Source organism: Marmota monax, unplaced genomic scaffold, assembly GCF_021218885.2.
Source record: "Marmota monax isolate L192 unplaced genomic scaffold, Marmota_monax_Labrador192_F-V1.1 WCK01_AAM20220418_F8-fsc00017, whole genome shotgun sequence".
Lineage (NCBI taxonomy): Eukaryota > Metazoa > Chordata > Mammalia > Rodentia > Sciuridae > Marmota > Marmota monax.
In genome coordinates this window covers 24,374,889-24,399,341 of record NW_026695241.1, presented here as the reverse complement: position 1 = coordinate 24,399,341, position 24,453 = coordinate 24,374,889, and the positions used below count along the sequence as shown (strand labels likewise).

At 39.6% G+C, this 24,453-nt stretch overlaps 1 protein-coding gene across 2 annotated transcripts; it reads left to right on the top strand.

The window, feature by feature from the left end:
• Positions 1-21,511: 21,511 nt before the first annotated feature.
• LOC124090475 (ribonuclease pancreatic-like) lies at positions 21,512-23,174 on the top strand. Of its 2 annotated transcripts, none has more exons than XM_046441140.2 (2): positions 21,512-21,630; positions 22,456-23,174. In XM_046441140.2, the coding sequence occupies exon 2, from the start codon at positions 22,484-22,486 to the stop codon at positions 22,955-22,957; it is 474 nt and encodes a 157-aa protein (XP_046297096.1). In that variant the 5' UTR covers positions 21,512-21,630; positions 22,456-22,483; the 3' UTR covers positions 22,958-23,174. The 2 variants fall into 2 exon arrangements, with proteins under 2 accessions (XP_046297096.1, XP_046297098.1); XM_046441142.2 differs by having other exon boundaries at positions 21,538-21,630; positions 22,460-23,174.
• The last annotated feature ends 1,279 nt before the right edge of the window (positions 23,175-24,453 follow it).

The window sequence follows — 24,453 nt, the reverse complement described above, 5'->3', positions numbered from 1 at the left end:
TTAGTTCTTTGAGAAAAATTCATACAGTTTTCCACAGAAGTTTACTAATTTATATTCCCATCAATAGTATATATGGGTTCTTTTTCCTCTACTTCCTTATCAGCATTTGTTATTTTTTGTTTGTTTTTTGGTAACAGCCATTCTGGCTGAAGTGAGATGGAATCTCATTATAGTTTTAATTTACATTTCCCTGATGACTAATGACATTCAGCATTTTTTCCTGTTGTATTTCTTCTTTTGAGAGGTGTCTGTTTAGATCACATGCCAATTTATTGATTAGGTTCCTTGGTATTTTTTGATGATGATTTTTTGAGTTCTTAATATAATTAAGAAGGCTTTAAAAAGACAATCAAAATACTGAGACCATTCAGAGAAGGTGAAAGTAAATAAGCCATCACTCCCTTTGACCCACCCTTCCTTCCTTCCTTTCTTTCTTTCTTTCTTGATAGTGACTTTTCAGAGTCTCTAGTCCTCTGATATCTTAGAGGATGGTGTGAATAAACACTATCTTACTGGATGCTTTGTTGAGGAGAAAGGATGGCTCTTGTAGGCCAGGTAAGTTTAGGAAATCCACTTATCATAGTTGGTTCTAAGACATTTACAATGCCCATTTGAACACAAAAGGCTCTGTAATTAACTTTATTTAACTTTACTTCATTCTTTATTCCCAAATGTTTGGGCCCTGGAATTGCTTTCTCCCTAAATAACTACTAATAAACTTGGGGAAATGCTCTTGAAACATTTTTTGGTTTCCTTTTGGGAGCTGGAATTCTGTTCCTTCTCATATTTCCTCTTCAGTGTTAATGTAATCTTGAAGCACACTAGGTAACGAACCTGAACATTAGGAAGAACACACAGTTCTGAACAGAATTTATGATGCCAGCAATTCACAAGAGCATTCCCAGGTAGAAGCTTTCAAATGCCAACGGAGAGATGGTACCCTTTACCTTCACAGAGTAAAGAGCCATAAAAATACCATGAAGAAAACTTGTCTAGTTCTTTCCTCAGGGGAAACATGAAAACTTACTCCTTCTCTTCTCCTGATAAAGACCTCTGTGCTTTGTTTGGGATGGGGATGGTTGGCAAGATGGAAAGGGTCTGAATTGAGTCTGAATTCCTCCCATGGTTTATCAAGAACATTAGTCGGACCCCACAGACAGCACACTATCTATTCTCCTGTGTGTGGTCAATGGATGAAGATCCTTAAGCATACGACGGTTTGTTCCTAGGCTGGCTTAAGTGAATTCTATCAATCTCACAGGTGGTTCACTGGTCCCTGATTTATATCAAGGCTTACTTCTCTGTTGTCTGTCCTTGGCAAACCCTGACACAACCCTTGCCCCACTATAGCTCCCTCTATCTACAGGGATTCTCTAATCTCCTGAGGTCACCCATCACTACCCCTCTTTCATGCATATTGCAATGGTAGAGATCAGATGGCATGAGGCATGGATCTTATGCAAAGACTTGCAAGCACAGATGGAGGATCTGCAGAGACTCTCTGTGTCCTCTATGCTTTCTCCTTCAGATGTGTACCATATTAAGACCTTGCTGACATTTCCTTCTCTACATGGGAACTACCTCATGAAATCTATTTTGGAAAAATTCCTATTGCTTACTTTATATACCTTGCATATTAAAAATTTTGTACTTATAATTTGGCTGTTCACATAGAACTATAAGTCTCTTGGAGGCAGGGACCATATCCTATTATTTTTCTATATTGAGTACATAGTAAATGTCAAATAAATGAGTTAAAGTGAATATCATAAACAAGGTATATGAAGTAAAAGGAAGCCTAAAACAACATTCCCCTTATTAATTTGCTTTCCATTTAGGTTGAGGTTGTACATATTTATATATGGAAACAACATAGAATGCAATGCTATGGAGCATACAGTTAGCAGTCTGGAAACAAGTTTTGTGAGTTCTAAGAGAGACTACAGCCCTCAGGGCAGAAGTGCTTGGACAAGCTTTCTGAGTGGTCCTGGGGAATCCGAGGTGTTTAGGTGAGGCTTGGAGGTAGACAGAATTTAGATAGGAAAAGGTACCGTAGGCATCAGGATTGGAAAAAGTAATTCAAAAGAAAAATTCAGACAATGGTGAACAGACAAATTTGGCAGGAACCATACGTTTACCACAGATGTGATACTTTTTTCGAATTTATTGGTTTTGGTCAAATTTGTCAATTGATCCCCAAATATTCTTGATAATATATTCCCCCTCCAGTACAGGTTCAGGTCAAGTGTCAGGTATTACGTTTGGCTGCCATGTCTCTTCAGCCACCTTGTTACATTTTCACAGCTTTTCAGTGTATTTTGTTCCTTGACATTTTTCAAGAAATCAAAAAAGGGGAGACATCTCCCCATCTCTTTTAAATATGCTTGTTTTTTTTAATAGTAGTTTTAGATTCACAGCAAAACTCAGCATAAAGCCCAGAGAGTTCCTATATATACCTTGTCCCCATGTTCAGCCTTGCCCATTAAAATCTCCCATGGGCCTGTTACACTTGTTATGATTGATGAACATACATTGGCACATCATTATCACTCAAAGTCCACGCTTTACATCAGGGCTCACTTTTGGTGTTGTACAATTCTATAGGTTTTGGCAAATGTATGATAACATGCAAACCACCATTATATATCATTTAGAGAATGCCTCCAGATGGGGTCTGCCTGCCTGGTGTTCTCTACATGTCCACTCCATTTGTGCTGCTCTATGAATACAGAATTAGAAACCAGCCAGTGTATCCTTTAAATCCACTCTATATATCATTTAGAGTAGTTTCACTGCTCTCTTCCTCTCCACCAACCACTGACAACCATGTCATCTATTTACTGTCTCCTTAGTTTTGGCTTTTCCAGAATGTCCTATAGTTGGAATTATATAGTAGCTGGCCCTTTCAGATTGGCTTTTTTAACCTAGCAACATGTTTTTAAGGCTCTTTTATGTGTCTTCTTGGCTTGGTAGCACATTTCCTTTTAGTGCTAATATTCTGTTGGCTGGATGTGTTTTAGTTAATTTCTAAAGGCTCTTTTGGTTTCTTTCAAACTTTGATGGTTATAAATAAAGCTGCTGTAAACATCCGTGTGCAGGCCACTGTGGAGAGATCTCTCCCTTCTCTTCCCTTAGCTTGACCATTGGGCATGAAGGACAGATGATAAAGAAGTGTGTTCTCAGGAATTGGCAAGTAGTCAAAGTTCAACTCACAACACAGACCTCCCCTCAGTGACAATATTCCCTTTACTCTCCACTCCCTATCCCATTTTAAATACTTTTCTCTGGAAGAGAGCATTTCTTTTGGAATTTGAGAAACCAGCAGTTCAGAAATGTTAAACAAATACCCGACTGATTGCTAAGAACTCCAGGCAACAATGGTTTTATTATTCAGGCGAATTGGAGCTGCAGTTCTAGTCATCTGAGCTGGCTGATTAGTTTCCAGCTCTGAAATGGCATTTGCAAAGCTCTGTTTTCTGAGGCCAGGGCACACAGGGAGATTTGCAGCTGCCCAGCAAGGCTCCCTCAGAGCCTGATGGGGACTAAAGGTTCTTGAGAGCGAGAGAGAAGAAGAGGGCACAGGGTGCTGCTGTCTCTCTGTTGGCTCCCTTCCTCTTAACTGGCCACCTCAATGTCCCACATAGGGAGCCCTCTCCAAAGACAACCTTCAGGTGACAGAAAAGCCTCACTGTTTAGACCCTCATCCTCCAGTCTTCTACACACTTTACCTCCTTTCTACAATCTTTTGTTCAATTTTCCCTCAGGATTGAGCACTGCTGGGGCTCCTACAATCACTCCCTTGGAGATATGAGCACTTGTGTAAGGCCTCGCAAGCTGGTATCAGAAGCACCACTTTGAACTACCCCCTGCCTGCTGCACATTCCCCCATGTGAATCTGTGTCTTCACCACCCTTAACCTTCGCCAGTGCCTCCAGATGGGGTCTGCCTGCCTGGTGTTCCCTACATGTCCGCTCCATTTGTGCTGCTCTATGAAGACAGAATTAGAAACCAGCCAATGTATCCTTCCTGCTCAATCAAAAACTTCAATCATTTGTTACTCTTACCTATTCAGAGTGGAAACTTAACTTTTAATTGTGACTCTTTAAGAATCAGTATCAACACTGGTAGTTATAATAATATAATGATGTCCATAGACATCATTATAATGTCAATGATAATATATAATTGTTACCACGTGCTCTGAATGGGGAGAACAAATATGCTAGCAGAGCAGCACAAATAGGGATGGTCCTGGGCAAACTGGGACACAGTTTCATGGCTACAAACCACTGTTCCAGGTGCTTTTCATGGATTTCTTTATTTAAATCTCACAATAATTCCTTGAGTAAGATATTTGATCTCTAATTTGTAGATTTCTTTATTTAAATCTCACAATAATTCCTTGAGTAAGATATTTGGTCTCTAATTTGTAGATACAGGTTCAAATATTACTGATCTTTAAAATAGTTGATCAGGACTTTTGTGTGTAAATCTGCACCCATCCAGGAAAATACGAGGAATAATTAAAAAGGTGAACTGTATGCCTGTTTAAATCCACCTGACACCTAGCTGTCTGTCTATCTTTCTACCCATCCATCGATCTATTGGGTGGATAATTTAAATTATTCTTTGTTATTTGCTTTGCCAGTTATCTAACCTATTTCACAGATGAAAGAACTGAGGTACAGAGAGTTGAGATAATTTCCCCTGAATGCAGCAAAATTACTTTAAAGCTGCTACTCATACATTTGATCTTCTCTTTCTACTGGCCCTGCTTGTGTACTCAAGTACATATGGAGATAGATGGCACATTTTATTTGTAGGGAAACTACAGTTGCAATATACATTGAATTGGGATATACATTGAGAAAAATTCCTCGAAATGAATATCACATTTTAGCATATGTAATGAAAGCAAATAGAATAGCTATATTTAATGCATAAGAAATGAGCCTTCTTGATAATGGATCCTTCCATACCAGATATCTTTCCTAAAGACCCGGATAACAGAGGTGAGGCTGACATTATCATAGCCTTTTTCAGAACGGATTTGAGACAAAGAAGGGACTCAAGTCTCACTTGTACAAGTAGGTCCTATAGCTGAAAAGGACTGTCCTCTTCTGCTCATGTTTTGGGCAACTTCCCTGTTTCTCAACCGCATCGCTTTCCACAGGGTTCCACCTCCTTTCCTTTGCACTATTCTCACAGGTAGGTCAGTGTCCTGTTTTTTTGCCTATGAGCTGGATCCCATTTCTGTCCAAGTGCGGGGGCCATGCTCCATTTTTGCTTTGCCTTTTCAGTGTCTTCTCCTGTACTGACTTCCCTCAGGGTCTGCACACACTTCTCCCTGACCCTCCCACACCAGGCTACTGAACTCGTGAGCTCCTTCCCCTCATTGCAAATTTGCCTTGGTTGACTTTTTAATTTCTTACTTTCTCTTCAACTCACTGAAGTAACTATGTTCTGAAACTATTCTAGCAAATAATCAGGTGACCAATTTTCACATCTAGTCTTCTAATAAAACTTTACTTAAGCACTTTTAAAACTCATCTCTCTCTGTCACACATACACATACATAGCAGAATGCCGAAACCATGCATGCACATAAAATTTAAATAATGTAAAAAAATAATGTTAAGAGGCAAGCACCTTTCTAACTTCTGCCATTCAGAGATAGACCAATTCTAGTATTTCTAGAGCCCCCAACCATGTGCTTTTCCTTGACCACAGCCTCTTTTCCTTGAGGAAAAAAAACCCATTTTTTTCCCTAAGGAACAATTTCTTTTCTTTTTATAGTTGTACTATCTAGGTATGTATCTCTTTAATTTGGTCTGTTCTTGAATTTTATATAAAATTTCTATGTATTTTTTGTGATTAAACTCAACATTATTAAATCCATTCATATTTCTACAAATAGGCATATTTTGTTTATTTTTATGCTCTATAGGATTATAAAACATGGACATGCCATGATTTTACCATATATCACTGTATACCTTTTCTAATAAAGTTTTCATGAATTCTTATGTTTTTGAAGTTTTTTTTTGTAAACAAGAGTTAGATTTCCCCCAAATTCATCAATCTTGTCTTTTGACTGCACCATTTACATTTATTGTAATTCATCACCATCTTTCTCAGTGTATATTTACCATCTCAGTTTGTCTTTTTTATTTGTCTGATTTATTTATTTGGTATTTCCTTTTCCTTTCCTGTTTTCCTTTCTTTGGGATTAGTTGTGTACTTGTATAGACCCTATAAAAGTTATGAAAACTAGTTAAAATGTTCAGTTTTCTTGTTCCAAACACCTAGAAGGATCCCAGTCTCTGTCCCTTGTACTTAGATGTGACCACATGACTTTTTCTGGTCAGTGAAGTGAGTAGAAGTGGCATATGTCCCTTCTGGCAGAGGGTAAAGAGGCAGTGTCTGGATTGCTGTGTTCTTTTCTTTGCCTCTGTGACTGTGAAACTGTGTGTAAATACGCAGCCTGAGTCAGCTTTGTTCCCAAGTGACTCCAGTGGCAGAACCCTTTGTTTGACCAGCATGAACATGTAGCAATAAATGAGAATCAAACTTTTAGCCACTGAAATTTTGAGCGTTTGTTGTTGTAGCACAACCTAGCCTATCTTAAATGATCCATGTTTCACTTATTATCTCTTCTAGCGTGGAATTCATACACTGTGAACATATTCTTTTAATTGTTTATTCTAGAAATTTCAAATTGCTTACTAAAATCTAAAAGTAATCAATACATTTAGCCATCTCTTGAACACTTGATTAATATATAAGACTCAAATTATGTTAACAATGCTATATAGTTATATTTTATAATTTTAATTTCATAAGACATTAATGTTTTATAAAGCAAAAATTTTTAAATATTTGCTTATATATTTATTTTGCTTTTTGTTTTTCATTCCTTCCTGAATTTACAGTTTTCATCTGGTGACTTTTCTCTTCATCCTGAAATTCATCCTTTGAAGTTTCCTTTAGTGAGGGGCTGCTAGTTATAAAACTCTACTAGAGTTTATTTTATTTTATTTTATTTTTTTGTCTGAAAATGTTTTATTTGACCACCTTCCTTTGGGAATGCCAGAGAGCAAACACAGACATGTGCTAGGCAAGGGTTCTACCACAAAGCTACATTTTCAAGCCCTGGCCTTTTTAAAAAAAGAATTTTAACTGTTCTAATTTTTTTTTTATATTTTTGGTGCATTATAGTTGTGCATAATGGTGGGAATCATTGCATATTTATCATTACATATTTATAATCATTACATATATGTACAGTTGGCCTTCATGTTTAAGTGACATTTTTAGTAATTCTAAGTTGACAGAGATTTTCTTTCAGTACTTTAGCTGAAAGTAGTAGCCCCACTTTTTCCTGGCTTACAACATTTTTATTGAGACATAATTGTTATTTCGTTCTGAAGGCAATCATAAAATTTTGCAGTCTATCTTTCTCATTATGTTGGATACTCTCCTGTTAAAAGTCTTTGTAAATAAGTCAAGTTAGCCATAATCCTGGTAGTCTTCATGGTCAAAGACTTCTGCCCCTCCTTGGCTGGCAGAATTATAGCAGTAACAAAGGAAGATGTTGTATGTTGCTTTATACCCCTATTATTTGAACATCTATGCACAAAGACTTGAAGTTCAGAAAATAGGATAGTTACATATCTTTAAACTGGAATTAATATTTTAAAAAGTATAATTGCTTGTTTATGCCTAGTAGTTGTATTGAAAATGAGTGACCAGTCCATTGCATTTTAGTTTATATGTGTTGAATATCAAATACATTGCTTTCTATCCTGAACTCTGACAAGTGACTTAACTTCTCTGAATTTGCTCCTCTGTAGACATAATAATTGCATCCATCTGTTAGTGTTATTGAAAGTGTCAAATGAAAAATTAATTGCTACATAGGATGATGCAATTCTCTGTTCTACTTCTCCCTTCTGTCCCTGTCCTAAAGAAATCAATCACCATGTTCTGTAGATTTTCGCTCTCTCAGATCTTCTACTGTCTACTGATTTTCATTCCCCTTGTTTATTTCAGGTCATCATTATTTCTGCTAGGTTATTTACTGCTCTTTGATAATCTCCTTGCTCCCAGGCTGGCCCCACTTTAATCCATTCTCTATTGCACTGCCTGACATTCTGTTTAAAAGTCTTCAATCCTCAAAGTGTTATGGCAAGACTGAAATAAAGCACTGAGTCCATCTTAAAGCCAGAGAGGGAACCTTTATTCACCAGCCAGAGGTCTGGATCCACCAGCTGGTGGGCCACGGGCCAAGGAGCAGGCTGCAAGTCTACACCTTTTATAGTCCAAAACCATATTAATCATAAGTGACTGTTGAGATGACTCAAGACCATAAACAAATGTCATGGGATCTAAAAATCAGAAGCAGAAAGGGAAGTGGGTCAAAAACAACCCTAGTCGAGTACAAGTTAAAGAATGATTACTAACATCTAAACAATCATTCTCTGACAGGGCACATCGTCCAAGAAAAAATGGGAACCAAAGAGAGAACAATTTTACATTGTATAAGAACTGCCATTTTGTATTGCCAAATATGCTATGCTAAACAACTGTGATGGGTACAGAGGGAGGGCTTTCCCATGGGAGAAGCATTTCTTACATGATGTGGAGTCTCAAGACAAAATGGGGAGTCTGTTTGGTCATTGTCCATATAGCCTGGCCCATAACACGGGGTAAAGTTCAAGATCCTCTCCCTGACCAATCCTTCACCACCCCCTTCTCCAGCTCTTCTAGCCCCTACTGCCGTCCCAAGGGCTCCCCAGCTATTCCACATGTCATTGCCTTGCTGCTCCATTTGTTTGGGAAGCTCTTTCCCTCAACATCACTTAACACCAACTCATTTTGGGTGCCCACTGGGTTGTGACTCACTCTAGGAAAAGTTTCCTAATCCCACCAGAGGTGAGTGGTACTAGTGGTCTTTGCCGTGTAACATAATTTCCTGTTTACTTGTTCTTATCCCCCACTAGACGGCAAAGGCGTTGAAGGAAGGAACTCTCTCATTTCTCTTGAATTCCCAGTGCCTAATGTAGCCCCACATGGGTAAGCTCTCAACATTGAGTGAGTAAAATTTCTGCCAATAAGCTCCTTATCACCACCCAGCACCAGTCCTATACATGTGCAACTGGTTTTCTGTTCCAAGGACAAAAAAAATATATACTTATGTAATTTTATCTTCTTTTCTTGATGGATGTAATTTATTGCTACAGTGAGGTAAGACGTTTTTGGATCTCCATCATCCATGTTATTTGCTATTTCTATATATAATGTCATCTACCATGGTGGTTTCACATCTCTCTCCATTTGGAATAAGGCAGGTCTGTGGAGACAGCTCTGTGGCATATCACAGCATCACAAGACCTGGTTTAATCCGTTAGGAGGATAGCCACTATATTGAGAGATTTTATCAAATTCTTTGCTGAAGCAAAACAAAATATCCCCACATTTTCTAATTCTGCCTTGTCAAGGAAGGATGCAGGATTGTCTAACATGATTTCCATGAGTCTGTGCTGGTCTTTATTATCTCTTCCATTTAAAGTCCAAATAGTCCATCATCATAGTCTCAATAAACTCACCTGAGTGTTTCCTGGGATCTGTGTATCATTTCTGGCTCCATCTACTTCTCTTTTGTTTTTACTTTGTCTGGTCCTTTGAGAGGCCAGAGCATCCAGGTATCTTTCCAGCCTGTCTTTACAAGTATCTTAGGGGATCACTCAAGAACATTCATGTCCTTTTGTCTCAGACTTTATTGTGCTCAGTCTCATGTCTCTGGTTTTGGATATTCTGCAACAAGCTTGCATTTGAAGATTTACAACTGGTCTTCAGATTTAGAAGTTTGTCACCTGTATTTCCCCCTAAGATACTTTAAAAATATGATTTCCTTTTCATTTTGAAATAACATTTCAAGTTTACTTAAATATTGCGAGTAGAGTTTTACCTCAAGTGTTTTCTTTTTCTTGAAGCAGTCGAGATGTAAACCAAATTGCAGACTTGTTATCCTCTCCCTACCTCAATGCACTACCATATATTTCATACAAACAAGAGTATTCTCCTACTTGAGCATAACCAAACATCAGGAAACTGCCATCAAAAATCAGAAAACAAGCCAGGTGAAGTAGTGCACACCTGTAATTCCAGCGGTTCCAGAGGCTGAGGCAGAAGGATTACAAGTTCAAAGCCAGACTCAACAACTAGTGAGGCCCTAAGTAATTCAGCGAGACTCTGTCTCTAAATAACTATTTTTAAAAAGGACTGGGGATGTGGCTCAGTGGTTAAGAGCCCCTGGGTTCAATCCTGGATACAAAAAAAAAAAAAAAAAAAGAGGAAATGACCATTGATGTGTTACTTAGGTCCCATTCAAGTTTTGCCATTGTGTCTTACATAGCAGAAGATTCCAGTTTAGAATCACATGTTGCTTTTAGTTGCACATCTCCTCATTTTCCTTTAATCTGGAGTGATTGCTTAGTTTTTGTTTGTTTGTTATGATTTTTTTTTTTTGCTTTTGCAGTGCTAGTGATGAAGCCCGGGGCCATGTGCTTGCTCAGTATCTTAACATTGAACTGTAGCCTCCGCCTTTCTTAGTCTTTTCTTGACTTTCATTTCTTGATACTTTTGAATATTACAGGTCATTTATTTTTTGGTAAATTATCCTTCAATTTAGGGTTTTTTGCTTCTTCATGATTAAGTCCAAGTGGAACATCTTTGATTGGAATATCAGAGAAATGCTTCCTGTGGGAGACTAGAATATGCCACCTCAAAATATATTTCTTTGGTGTAAGGATCATTTTTGCTGAAAATGTTAAGAAGCAGTAAATATAGGAAAACTCTCCTTCTATTTGAATAAAATCGGGACATGAACTTAGAAAGACACAAGGTATTTCTCCGCTCCTCTCTACCAGAGAGGACAAAGATTAACACAGAAAACATCTTATGTGACCTGGAGATGGTACCATAAGAAACTACATTAGTAAGTGTTACTAAATCATTTTTAGCTGTCATTTATTTGTTTTTCTACAATTTGGCTAGAGACTCAAGTTTTTTTCCTTTGACATGTCACTTCTTTAAAAATATATTGTTCTTTGTTTAAGATGCTAAGTAACCTGGAATTCAAAGCTACCTCTGAGAAATACTTATTCTCTGGGTATTTCCCATATGTAATGTACATGTTAATACATTTATTTTCATTTTTCTCTTTTTAATCTGTCTTTTGTTACAGTGGTCTGTTCTGAGTATGAATTTATGAGGGATGAAGAAAAATTATTTTTCTCTTCTATAGCACACTGTCTAAATTTTGGTCTTAATGTTTTTTACATAAATAAAAAATGTGTGAATCAAATGGCTTGGATAGTCAGTAATGATGTGATAGTCAAGCCAAAGTGACTCCATTTTGTTTAGTGACTCCATTTTGTAAAACAATCATGCCAAATAGAAAGGTCATGACTGGGGCAAGTTGTTCTTTTCCTTTTTGCTATAGAAACCCTTAAGAACATGGAACTACCTAATGGGGCATTGTTTCTATAACTAGGGTAACAGGGCTGTGTTTCTGTAATTGGGGTAACTGGGCTAATTGTGATTGGTTAAGTTTCCTGCCGCCTGACTGCAATCTCCCGCTTCTGTAACTTGGCTTGCTTGCATTGGCTAAACCCCCAAATGTCCCTTTTGTGGTGTTCAGGCTTAAAAGGGGCGCCCTTACTACTGTTCAGGGCTGATCAGGAAACAGACTTTATGTTCCCAGTCAGTCGCCACCAGTGTGCTTCAATAAAGGCTTGATTCCATTATACGTGAATGGTCTGGAAGTCAATTTATGAAACCCCGGAACGTTGCTTTAACGATAACAATGAAACGTGAAAACAAAGAACCCGAGAAGCAGAATTGGCTGGGGGTCCACTGAACATTGTGTCTTGACACACAGTTTCACCTGTCAGAGTTCCATTATTGCCTGATGATGGCAGACATTTCAATGTTTCGATGGTCACCCTTCTCTCTAACTCTATCTTCCCCAGCAAACTTCTAATTATGATTTGGCTTGTTAGGTTGCATTGGTCATGATGACATTTGCATATCAGGAAATGTGACTTTAAAATATCCTTTACATGTTAAAATTATATTATATTGGGTGATCTATGAATTTGATTAAAGTCACATTCTATTTTTCTAAAAACAAAATAATACTTTGAACTAACCAACATGGGGACCATGATGTGATGAATTCACTGAGGTATAGGCTGTGCTATATGATCAGCAGGCATTTTTGTTGGCTGTGTGTACTTGTCTGCTTGCAAAAATCAACAATTTCCAAATAAAATGTTATTTTTATAACATAGGTCACATTTATTTTATGTGTGTATGTGTGGTTCATTCTTTTATCCCTAGGTGATGTACAACTTCTTCAAATATAGAACTATTTTAAGAAGACAATGATACACACACTCCTATCAAGCCATTTTTAAACACTTGCTGTGATTCCAGAAGTTTTGAATTGATCCATATTCTAGAAGTTTTGAATTGATCCATGTTTTCTTCTTTTCCCTACTTTATCACTTATAAGCAACACTATAATATTTTCTTCCTTTTCAAATTCTCTAACCATCATTCATGTCTAGACAGATCAATGTTAAGTAGGCCAGGTGTGGTGATGCCTGTAATCACAGCTACTCCGGAGACTGAGGCAGGAGGACTGCAGGTTCAAGCAATCTTGGGCAACATAGCAAGACCCTGTCTCAAAATAAAATTGGAAGGGGCTGGGGGTATGGCTCAGCAGCAGAACACCCCTGGGTTCAATTCCAATTACTGTAAAAGAGAGAGAGAGAGAGAGAGAGAGAGAGAGAGAGAGAGAGAGAGAAACAACCCTTCTTTCTACTATACATTTTGAGAGGGCAGATTTTTAGACAAATCAGAACCAAATGTAGTACTTTAAGATGCGTTTGTCTTTTCTGAGGATGCTGAGCTCCTGGGATTCCCTAATCTCTTTAAAGAACCGGTAAATAAAATCAGTTAATCAAGGGCTACCTGTAGTATGCTTATCAAAGGTAGGGTCTCAGAGAATGTAGCTCACATAGAACATCATGAACACAACACAGCCCTAACCAGAATACAATTTCAGAAACCATACTAAACTATTGTCCCAAAAGAGAAAGACAAAGAAAATCTAGATTGGTCTGAACTGCAGCTATTGCCATGTTTAATTGTCTGATTCATAATTTATCTTGATTTCTAATCCATACTGTTGCACTTACAGGTAAACTTCAATTTAATTTGAAAAAAGTATGTTACCCACTTGGTTTCTTTTAAAGGTTCTACCATCGAGTTACATCCCCAGCACCACCCACTCTGTTTCTACAGCTATATTTGACCTATGTGTGAAGTACATAGTTTGGTACAAGATTCAATTATCACAATCAATAGCAGTGTTTTCAGTTTATGTCAATTGAAGAGAAAAGTTTATTTTCAATAAATCATATCTATTAAGAGCCTTGAAGCAATACAAATACATTTGTCAACATTTATATTGTCTATTCTCACCAGGCCGTGAATCAATCATTATGAAACATCTCTGTGTTTCTAAAACCTGTTTTCATTTTTTTTCTTCCTCCAAGCATTATGGGTTTTATTTCTAGTCTCACAGGGTCTTGTGTAGTTCTGGGAAGAATTTTAGAATCCTGCTCTGCTGTGATAGGCCACACTCTAGAAATAAGCTCACTGTTCCTTCAGTAGAGGGAGGACTCGGGAGATGTAACCTAAGTCAGATCATCTCCCCAAGCCAGCTCTCAGCCAGCTCTATGGATCTGGGAATTTGCTTTCTTCTCACTTATGTTAAAAGAATTAAGAACAAAGGAATTTTAAGAGAATTTAGAGATGATCAAACTAACATCCTCATTTTATAAATTCCTTTATTTCCTCTTTCATTTTGCATATGAGGATATTGAGAGTTAATATACATTAGTGAAGAGATTTTTTTTTTCAATTTCAACAATTTGAATTACCAGGAGAGATTTAAAAGTAATGATTAGCAGATCTACTCCACACTACTACCTCAGAAATCTCTGGTGGTAGAATTAAAAAAAAAAAAGTTTCCAAAGGGGTTTTTTGAAAAACTTCAGAGAATTTAAGTGGCAGAACTGGGGGAAATCCTCACTTTTCCCCTGACCTTTTATGTTACCTAATCTGTATCTACTTCACCACTTCTCTGCATCTGATAATCTACATCCCTTCAACAGTAGTAACCACTACCTCTTTTATTACCTCTTTATTGGAGAACTGGGCTTTTCATTTGTTCTTTTTCAGATCACATTGTGAATATCATGACACCTTCCTCCTCCTTGAAACACAGTTCATTTCTTGCAGTCACCTTTTGATTCTGCACCAGGATGGATGACTCTCATATGGTATTAACTCTGCTTCTAGCCAGTCTCTCCCATGACTCCCTAGCCTTCTATGAAAAAGCATTAATTCTTTAAACATGCATTTACTGGAGATTTACTGTGGACCTAGCATGAAATCAGGAGACATAAATGTGCATAAGACACAGTCTCTGTTCTCAAAAGCACATAGTATAATGGAGGAGACTAAGAAGAAAGAATTCTGATTGCAAGTGGAAAGTGGTATAATAGAGTATGGATAAGATGTTGCAAAATCACAGATAAAGGATTAGGCAGAGATTTATAGTGTGTATTACATACTGCTGTTTAGCTGAGGAACAATGGTCTCCTGATCTATTAAAATTAAAATATTGATAACCTAGGTAGAGGACAATTGATCCAAATCATTGTTGAAATTCCATGTTCTCTGAACACATTCAGAAGTATATGCCAAGGAAGTGACAGGACAAGGTGTGGTGGATGCTGTGGTGTATGGTCTGAGGACCAAGGTACTCATTCCCCAGTGGGAGAACTCTCAAGAGATATCCAGAACTAGAACAGGTTGGTTTCACCATGAGGAATGCAGCCTTTGGGTGCACCTTCCACAAGTAGTTCCCCACCCATGGAGTACCAGGCAGGTGGCAAAAGCACTGCACCCATGGAAGTTGAGGTCCCTGGTTTCTGCTTCTGTGAACAAGGCACTATCTGACCTTGAGCTTCTCTGGCCCTTAGTTGCCTTGTGTGTAGAGTGAGATGAGTGGAGGAAGTTGCCTTCCATTGCTCAGGTTCAGAGACAAATGTCTATATCTTTTATATGTTGAAGTTCAAATTCTTTTGCATGACATTCAAGACACTTCTCCTTTGGCCTCAATATTTCTCTCTCTCTCTCTCTCTCTCTCTCTCTCTCTCTCTCTCTGTATTTGTGTGTATCTACACTGCCTCATCCCAGTTACATGGAGAAACTTACTATTTTCCAAGCACACAGTTGTCTACCCAGTGTCTCTGCTTATCTTTTTAGTCTTCTGTTTGAATTGCCCTTCCCATAAAAAATGTATGCATGGAAGTCCTCCTCCAGGCGATATCCTTGCTCTCAAATCTTCCTGATTTCCCCCAACCCCACCCCTTTCCACATATTGCTTCCTAATAACTCTGCCCTCACCTCTATTGTACCTCTTACCACAGTCTGGTTTGTGTTATAATTTTATGGGTTGCTGCTGTTGCCCAGAATTCTCAGCACTTAGTCTTACACAGAATCCTGGATTTAATTAGGTCTGGAGAGAAAGGCAAGGTGGTCCAGGCTCCCAGGTCCCTCAGCTGTCCTACCTTCTCTTGACAGCTGTTTTCATTCACATAGGAGTCCTGGTCAATATTTATACCTGAGTGATAAGCTGTCAGGGAGCGAGGGCAAGTGAGCTGCCCCATCCGTAAGGGATGAAAGGCACCCATGCCTGTATTGGAGAGAAACGGGAGGGGACAAACAGGGATGGTTCTCCTAAAATGGAAGAAATTAAGAGACTGCTAAACTACCAGGCTGTAAGATATCTAGGTCTAGGTCCTTCTATAATCAGGAACCAGAGACAACCAAGTCTCTATCTTTCCTTGGAGCCCATGGCATTATTTGCTTTCCATTTAAGAAGACCTTGGGCAGGTACAGAGGTGGGAAAGGACACACAGAGAATGAGTCCTGTTCTTGGAACTGAGGAAAACTGATAGTGTCAGAAGCCTGGTGTGGCGATGCCAGGGTGGGTGCCGTCCCCTCTGTGTGTTCTGGAGCTCGGTTGTTGACTTCACCTGCTGGGCTCACAGGCTGGTCAGGGCCACCCTTTGGGAAAGTAGAGCCTGTGCCTGACTGATCTCAATTGGGGACTGTGTTGTCAAGCCTTTTTCTTTTCCTTCTTGCTGTGGGAAGTCTTACAGGAATAATCAAGAGGAATAATAACCTGCACAGCCTTGTACTTCTTGCTCTTTGTAGTTGGTCACCTTCTGGAAACCACGGGACTCCACCTCCTTGTTTCTTACCTGCCTGCAACTGGGTGTCCCCCCTCACCCCTTCCTGTCACACTCAGACTCATCCACAGTCTCCTTAGAGAGATTTCAGGGAGACAGGAAACACTTCCCTCTCTTCCATTAAAAAACAGTCCCTCCTCCCCGGGTGAGATAACCAGAAATGAAACATTTTGTTCTACATTTGGAAATGGGTCTTATAATATATATTCAATTTGACTGGGTTCTAGGTGGTTCTGGATTCTGAAGAAGAAGAAGAGGAAGAGGAGTATGAGGAGGAGGAGGAAGAAGAAGCAGAGGGAGAAGAGGAGGAAGAAGAGAGAGCACGAGCACACACACTAGTGGGCTGGAAAGAGTGTGAGCTTGGGCACAGATGTGTGGAAGGGATGAGGAGAGGAAGAAACTCAGGAAGGAGAGACTTAAAGCACAGCTCTGCTGAAGTGGCTTCTTTGCTCTGCACATGTCTCCAAATGCCCTCAGACTCAGAAGTACCTTTTCACACATGACTGAAAATCAGGGAGGAAAGAGGAAGAGTCACATTCCAGACTCACCTCCCACTCCTGTAGCCTGTTGCCCACATTTGCTCCTTGTTGCTGATCAGCATTAGCCTGGGGGTAGCCCAAGTGCAGAAGAGCCAGGAAAGAGGATGCTGCAGGCCATGGCTGAGCTTTCTGCAGAGGAGGAAGAGTCAGAGGTGGAGGAAGAAGTACTGCTCATCATCCATCATCACTTGCATTTGACAGATACTCAAAGGCAGGCAGGGAGGTGGGAGAGCTGTATAGTATAAAAAGGGAAGGTTCTAGATGTTCTCTGACTGGAGGCTGCTAGCATAGGGAAGCTGTAGGCAGGCTAATGAGAAGCCGTGTATCCTATGTGATTGATTACAGGCTCAAATTTGGCCTTCTCTTTGTTGACAGTTAGGATATAGCTCAGTTGATCGAGAGCTTGTCTCACATGCACAAGGCCCTGGGTTCAATCCCCAGCCCCACAAAAAAATAAAAATAAAAAAATAAAACAAAACAAAACCCTACCTGAGTATCTTTACATTGCATAAAGTCCCACACCTAGTGAACAACTGACAGTTTGAACCAGGCACTTTTAACACGAATGGCTGAACCACTTTTCAATTCCTCTTTCACTTGTTAGTCCTTTCAGATATGTCTCAAAGTTGCCTTACATTCTGCCTTGAAAACCATATATATGGAAAAAGGGATGATTACAGCAGTGCCACAAACAGTATTTTTTATCGAAGAGACAACTATGTTTAAGTACCTAAATCTTGTAAGTATTCCTTATTGCTTCTGTGAAATTATATGCCAAATATAGCAATGTATACATATCAACATTAATTATTACTAGCATATGGAGGGTATCAAGTAAAATATTAAAGATATTTTTCTTTCTATATAAATATGAAAAAGATTAAAATAATAACATCCTTATAACTACCATAAAAAGCAAATTTAATTTGGAATTTTTAAAAGTTTCTTAATATAGAGGTCTTATTTTATGTATATATATTTTAAATTTGTTCTAATTAGTTATACATGACAGTAGAATGCATTTTGACACATCATACATAAATGGAGTACAACTTCTCACTCTTCTAGTTGTACACAATGTAGAATCACACCAGTCTTGTAATCATATATGCACATAGGGTAATAATGTCCAATTCATTCTATTATCCTTCCTACCTCCATATCTCCTCCCCTCCCTTCATTCTTTTCTCTCTGACCTAAAGTACATCTATTCTTCCCTAGCGCCCACCCTCTTATAGTGAATTAGCATCCGCATATCAGAGAAAACATTTACTTAACATGACTTATTTTTCTTAGCATGATATTCTTCAGCTCCATCCATTTACCTGAAAATGCCATGATTTCACTCTTTTTTAAGGCTGAGTAATATTCCACTGTGTATATATACCACCTTTTCTTTATTTATTCATCTGTTGAAGGGCATCTAGGTTGATTCCATAGTTTGGCTATTATAAAATGAGCTGCAATTAACATCGATGTGGCTGTGTCACTGTATGCTGATTTTAAGACCTTTGGGTATAAATCAAGGAGTGGAATAGCTGGGTCAAATGGTGGTTCCATTCCAAGTTTTCTGAGGAATTTCCATACTGCTTTTCACAACGGTTGCAACAATTTGCATTCTTACCTGCAATATATGAGTGCAACTTGTCCCCCACATCCTTGCCAACCTTTATTATTGTTTGTATTTTTGATAATTGCCATTCTGACTGGACTGAGATAAAATCTTGGAGTAGTTTTGATTTGCATTTCTCTAATTGCTAGAGATGTTGAACATTTTTTCATGTATTTATTGATCAACTGAATGTTTTCTTCAGTGAAATGTCTGTTCATTTTCTTAGCCCATTTATTGATTGTTTTCTTGGTGTTAAGTTTTTTGAGCTCTTTATATATCCTAGGGATTAATGCTTTATCAGAGGTGCATGTGGTAACATTTTCTCTCATTTTGTTGACTCTCTTCACATTAATGATTGTTTTCTTTGCTGAGAAGAAGCTTTTTAGTTTGAATCTATCTCCTTAATGATTCTTGATTTTATTTCTTGTGGTTTAGCTGTGTTGTTAAGGAAGTCAGTTGCTAAGCCAAAACGGTAAAGATTTGGGCCTACTTTTTATTCTATTAGGCTTAGGTTCTCTATTATAGTGCCTAAGTCTTTGGTGCATTTTAAGTTGAGTTTTGTTCAGGGTGAGAGATAGAGATTTGATTTCATATTGTTATATATGGATTTCCAATTTTCCCAATACCATTTGTTGAAGAGGCTATCTTTTGGTGTCTTTGTCTAGTATAAAGTAATTGTATTTATGTGGGTTTGTCTCTGTGTATTCTATTCTGTACCATTGGTCTAGGTGTCTGTTTTGGTGCCAATACCATGCCATCTTTGTTATTATAGCAATGGAGAAATGAAAAAGGCAACCAGCTTGAGTTTGCATAACAGACCTTACTAAACAACCATCTACCATACATTTCCTAGTCACCTTCCCACACCCCATCCTCACCAGCTCAAAGCCCTTTTTTCTGTGTCTTCTCACTTCCACCCAGTTTTCTTTGTTAACGTGTATATAATCTCCCAGGTTAACTGCTTCTTTGGGTTTCTTAAGAGGCTTTTCATGATTGTATAAAAATATTAATAAATAAAATTTGTATGCCTATTCTCCTGTTAAATCTGTCTTTTGTTAGTATAACTTACAGGGTACCAGTCCTAGAATATGGGAGGGTAGAGGAAGAAGATATTTTCTTCTCCCTGTAATAAACTTAAGTTTCAATCTTGAAGTCCAGTCCATCAACAAATAATATTAGGTCAGGGTTCTCATCAGAGTCACTAACAAATCTGATTAAGATACAGGATGTTCCCTAACTGAGGTAAGACAATCGTGAGGTTCCCCTTTTTCTGGTAGGGGCAGGAGAGTGGCAGATTCAGGCCATGGAAACTGTAAATAGTAATGTGAGATGGAGAAATTAACAGGCTTTTCTTTTTCTTTTTTTTCTTTTTCCAGGGCTGGGGATTGAACCCTCACACATGCTATACCCCAGCCTCTTAACAACAGGGTATCTGAAACCTCGTTCACATCCTTAAAAAAAAAAAAATTTCATAAAATGCCGGATCCCTTTTGATGCCATTTTTGGGGCACTTATTCTGAGCAACTAGAATTCTTGTTTTCTTCCTGATGGCCATCCTCATTTGGGCTCAAATAAACTCTTTGTTCTCACAACTTGCCTTTTAGGTTGATAGTGGTTTTTGATGGTTCCTCCTGAAGTTGAATTAAAACTTTGAGGGCTGGTTAGATTGTCATGCAGAGATAGATTAAATGGCTTTTTGTAGTTTAGGGACACCTAGGAAGGAGGCTGTTAAAGACATTTATAGGAGTTGCAGGGGGCCTATTTATATCTGTGGTTCTGAGGTCTTGCTGGGCCAACTCCCTAAAATTATTTTGGCAATGGAAAGGTGCCTAAAGAATGGCCACTTTAGTGCAACTATGCCCAGTGTCTTGGTGCAATTAAAAATCAGTTAAGGCCTGAATACACAGAACATAAATTCCTTGAATGATGAAGTGCTTAAATTGTTGTTCAGGAACCAGCTTTTTAAGAATGGACATATGCAGCAGAAACCAGCTCATCTGATCAGTGACCTTTGGATGTCACAAGCTCAAAATCCTCCCTAGAACACAATTAACGCCCCTAGAAAGAAACACATGGACTAAATATGTGATTGTGAAGAGGCACAATGATTGCACAGTAAAGTTTTTTCTTTTTGCAAAAAACAGGGTTAGAGTATTGGCTTCTACATGCACCAGGCTCCTCGTTGCTCCATATCAGGGTCCATCTGACTAATCATACCATATGGCACCCTTTGGCAAGACCTATGCCTTGTTTATCTCTGAGCCCACTGTTTAAGGAATGAATGAACAAATTCTAATTTGACTCAATTCTCACCTACAGGATCAGTGGTCCTTGTGGTTACAGACTGCCAACTACCATCAGTGCCCCAGAGCAGGGTGGAGAGTGGTGGGTAGTTTCTAGAACTGGGTGAGCTTATATAGAGGATTTCTCTCTGTTTAGGAACTCTCCCCCTTTCTTCCTTGGATATAGAATCTGTGTAGCTGAGAGCAGATAGCTGACTCTGTCTCCCTTTCCTACTCAGGAGAGTTACTGTTGGGAGATGTGGAATTCTGTCCAAGTAGCTTCAGGACTCTGGAGAGAGAGGGCTTCCCTTTCCACGATCACCTTATGTGCCCTTTGTTATCTCCAACTGCTGGGGATTGAACCTAGGGCCTCATACATGCTAGGCAAGTGCTCTACCACTGAGCTATACCCTCAGCCCTGCATCAACAGATTATTAACAAAAGGGCTATTTGATAAAATGTCAGGCAAGGAAGTCACAAGAACTTTGTTGGGGTGTGCAAAGTTTGAGTTCCAGCACTATAGTGGCTGTCTGTTGCTCCCTGTGAAGTTCACATAATAGAAAGAGTCCTATGGTGAAGATTCACTCCACAGCAACCCTGGAAAGGGGTTGGTCTGCGTGGTTCCTTAGCCTCTTTCCTCACAATGTCCTTGTTTTTATCTGAATAGAGCCCAAGATGCTCCTCCCACTTTTCTTGGAAGCCAAACCCTTTTGCAATCTATATAAGGTTGACCACGCAGGGTTTGAGTGATTGCAGAAACTGGCCTTCCACTCTGTCAGGGAACCCAACTTGGAGATCAGGTAGGTGGCCTAAGAGGTGGTCTCAGGAGATGCTTCTGCTTGAGGGTCAGAGAGATGGGAGCCAAGATGGGTGATGCTTGTGCTGACACTAGAAATCAAACAACTTGAGCCAGGCAAATATTAGCTGGGGCAGAGGAACCAGGTGGAGCTTGGGGAGGGGCTGTGGGAGCAGGCAGGTGCAAAGAACACATGGGGCTGGAAAAGAAGGGACCCCCAAGTTGCGGGAGGTAAGCATCTCTCTTTGGAATACAATGAAATCCCTTTATGAGGCCAGTGTCAGGCACAGGACTGAGTTTCCCTTGTGTTATAAGACAACAAGGCTCTGTCAGTCATGGTCCTGGATGTCATGTGATAATGAAGGAATATAATTTGACTCACAGTTTATTCAAAAATGATTTTCTGAATCAAAAATGATTTTCTGAAGAGCTGCTTGAGCTCTGGGTACAAATGTATTTTAGTTTTCAAATGTATTCTAGATGAAAGAAACTCTGGAATTCAAACAGTACTGGCAAAATTTGGGGTGGTATCATAGATCACTACCTAGAGGGGAAGATGGCCCCTCTCTAGTGAGTGGGAGTAAAACACACTTGGAAAGTGTGTGTGTGTGTGTGTGTGTGTGTGTGTGAGAGAGAGAGAGAGAGAGAGAGAGAGAGAGAGAGAGAGAGAGAGAGAGAGAGAGAGAGACTGACTTACTGTGTGGAAAATCTCTCAAGAAAAGGGATGTCTTACTGTCTGACCTGAAAGGGAGACTGGACACCAAGGGAGCAGCAGGGGGGAGCTGGAGGTCCCTTTCTGAGGTCGTCATCTTCTTTCTCCTTTCCCCAGTTAGGATCTCTCAGGCAGTGAGGCCACCATGGCTCTGGAGAAGTCCCTCATCCTGTTCCCAATGTTAGTCTTGGTGCTGCTGGTACTGGGGTGGATCCCTCCCACCCTGGGCAAGGAATCCGCGGCCAAGAAGTTCCAGCGGCAGCACATGGACTCAAGCGGTGGTTCCTTCAGCCCCAGCCCCACCTACTGCAATGAAATGATGAGGCGCCGGAATATGACAAAGGGCCACTGCAAGCCTGTGAACACCTTTGTGCATGAGTCTCTGGAAGATGTTCAAGCTGTCTGCACCCAGGAAAATGTCACATGCAAGAACGGGCAGACCAACTGCTTCCAGAGCAGATCCAACATGCACATCACAGACTGCCGCCTGACCCGGGGCTCCAAGTACCCCGACTGTTCATACAAGACCAGCCAGAAAGAAAGGCAAATCATCGTGGCCTGTGAGGGAAACCCGTATGTGCCTGTCCACTTCGATGCTTCTGTAGAGGGGTCCGCTTAAGTCCAGAGAAGGAGGATGCCATCCTCCCCATGACCTGTCCTTGGGACGCTTGCCTCTCCCTTTTTCCTTCCTTGCTCTAAAAGAAATAACTCCAATTAGGGCTTCCATCCAACACACAGATGAGTCTTATTCCTGCACAACTTTGGGGGACAGGAGTGGTTTGTGGCCCCATGTTAATTCCTTACCATTTCTTCCAATAAAACATAGTTGCAAATCACCTGATTTCTGAAGTGTCTTATCCAGGTACTGTTTCTGTGGTTACTTTTCAGCTAGAGCTAAGAACTAAATCTGACTAGTCATTGGTGAGAAGCAAATGAAGTAATTAAATACCTTCCCTTCTGACTCTTGGATTTCAGTGGCCAGAGAAAATTCCTTTCCTTGTAGATTCCTTGATGCCAAGTCCAAAACTGCTAAGTGTTTTAAGTAAAAAGGAGCTACAGGCCGGGACACTCTCATGCTGGGTGAACAGACAGAGGGTCAAGCTCAAACACTGTAATTCTATGGCATAGAAGGAAGGACAGTGTGATGGCAGGAAGACTCTGCTTAGCCTCAGGGTGGCGAGGAGGAGTTTATAAAATTATCATCTCAAAAGTTTTCATTTGTCTTTTTGTTGAGAGAGATATTACTGAGACAGAAAAATGGCTCTCTCTTACCTGAAAAGTCAGAACCTTAAATGGTAGAAGTGGAAGGGTCTTTGGAGGTCATGGAGTTAAAGGATAACAAGTATTTCAGCCTGTGAACCAACCCTGGTGGAGGTACCTGCCTAGAATGCTGTAGAAAAATATTCTAAACAGGACCGTAGTTGAACCACAGTCTCTACTGGAGGCACCAGAGAAGTTGTCATGGATGTACTGCACACTAACTATCCCTGACATAATGTGACCTTCACCTTTTAAGGGATTTGTTCATGACCCACTAGTAGTGGCCCAGCTGGGACTGGAACCCCGGTTCCTGGCCTCCCTGGAATTATTCTTTCTGCTGCTGGAGTCTAACTCAGGAAGAAACAGACATTAACTTTGCTAAATGCTATGGAGTGGTGGCTCTTCTACATATTTCCAGTATTCTTGGCCCTCACAGTTCTTAACAATAGTCCCTTAGAGCCATTCAAAGGACTAGAGTAAGCTTCTGTCTTCTCTTAATCGTTACATTTAATTCTCTATTTAATGTTGCATCTGGTTTTAGACAGGGTCATAGAACTAAAGGCCCCACTTGCCACTGGTGGGACCAGTTGTGTCATTGCCATTATATGCTATACTTGTAGATGTTGGAAGTGATTGTGATTTTTCATGTATAGAGTGAACTCTTAGCCCTGAGGTCTCTGAAGGAGGAAGAAGACCTGCAGGTATAAAGGGGCAGTGGTAGTGAGGTAGTGGAGAATCTCAATGTTATGAATGAGAATTGGGGAGGAAAGAGGAAATTTCAAGTTTCTAAATATGTTTCCTTTAATCAACTTTTCTCCTAAGCTCATCTCGCCCTTGTTTCCAGCTCCAGTTTTC

Coding starts and splice junctions, on each gene's coding strand:
- LOC124090475 (XM_046441140.2), top strand. CDS start 22,484: ATGGCTCTGGAGAAGTCCCTCATCCTGTTCCCAATGTTAGTCTTGGTG.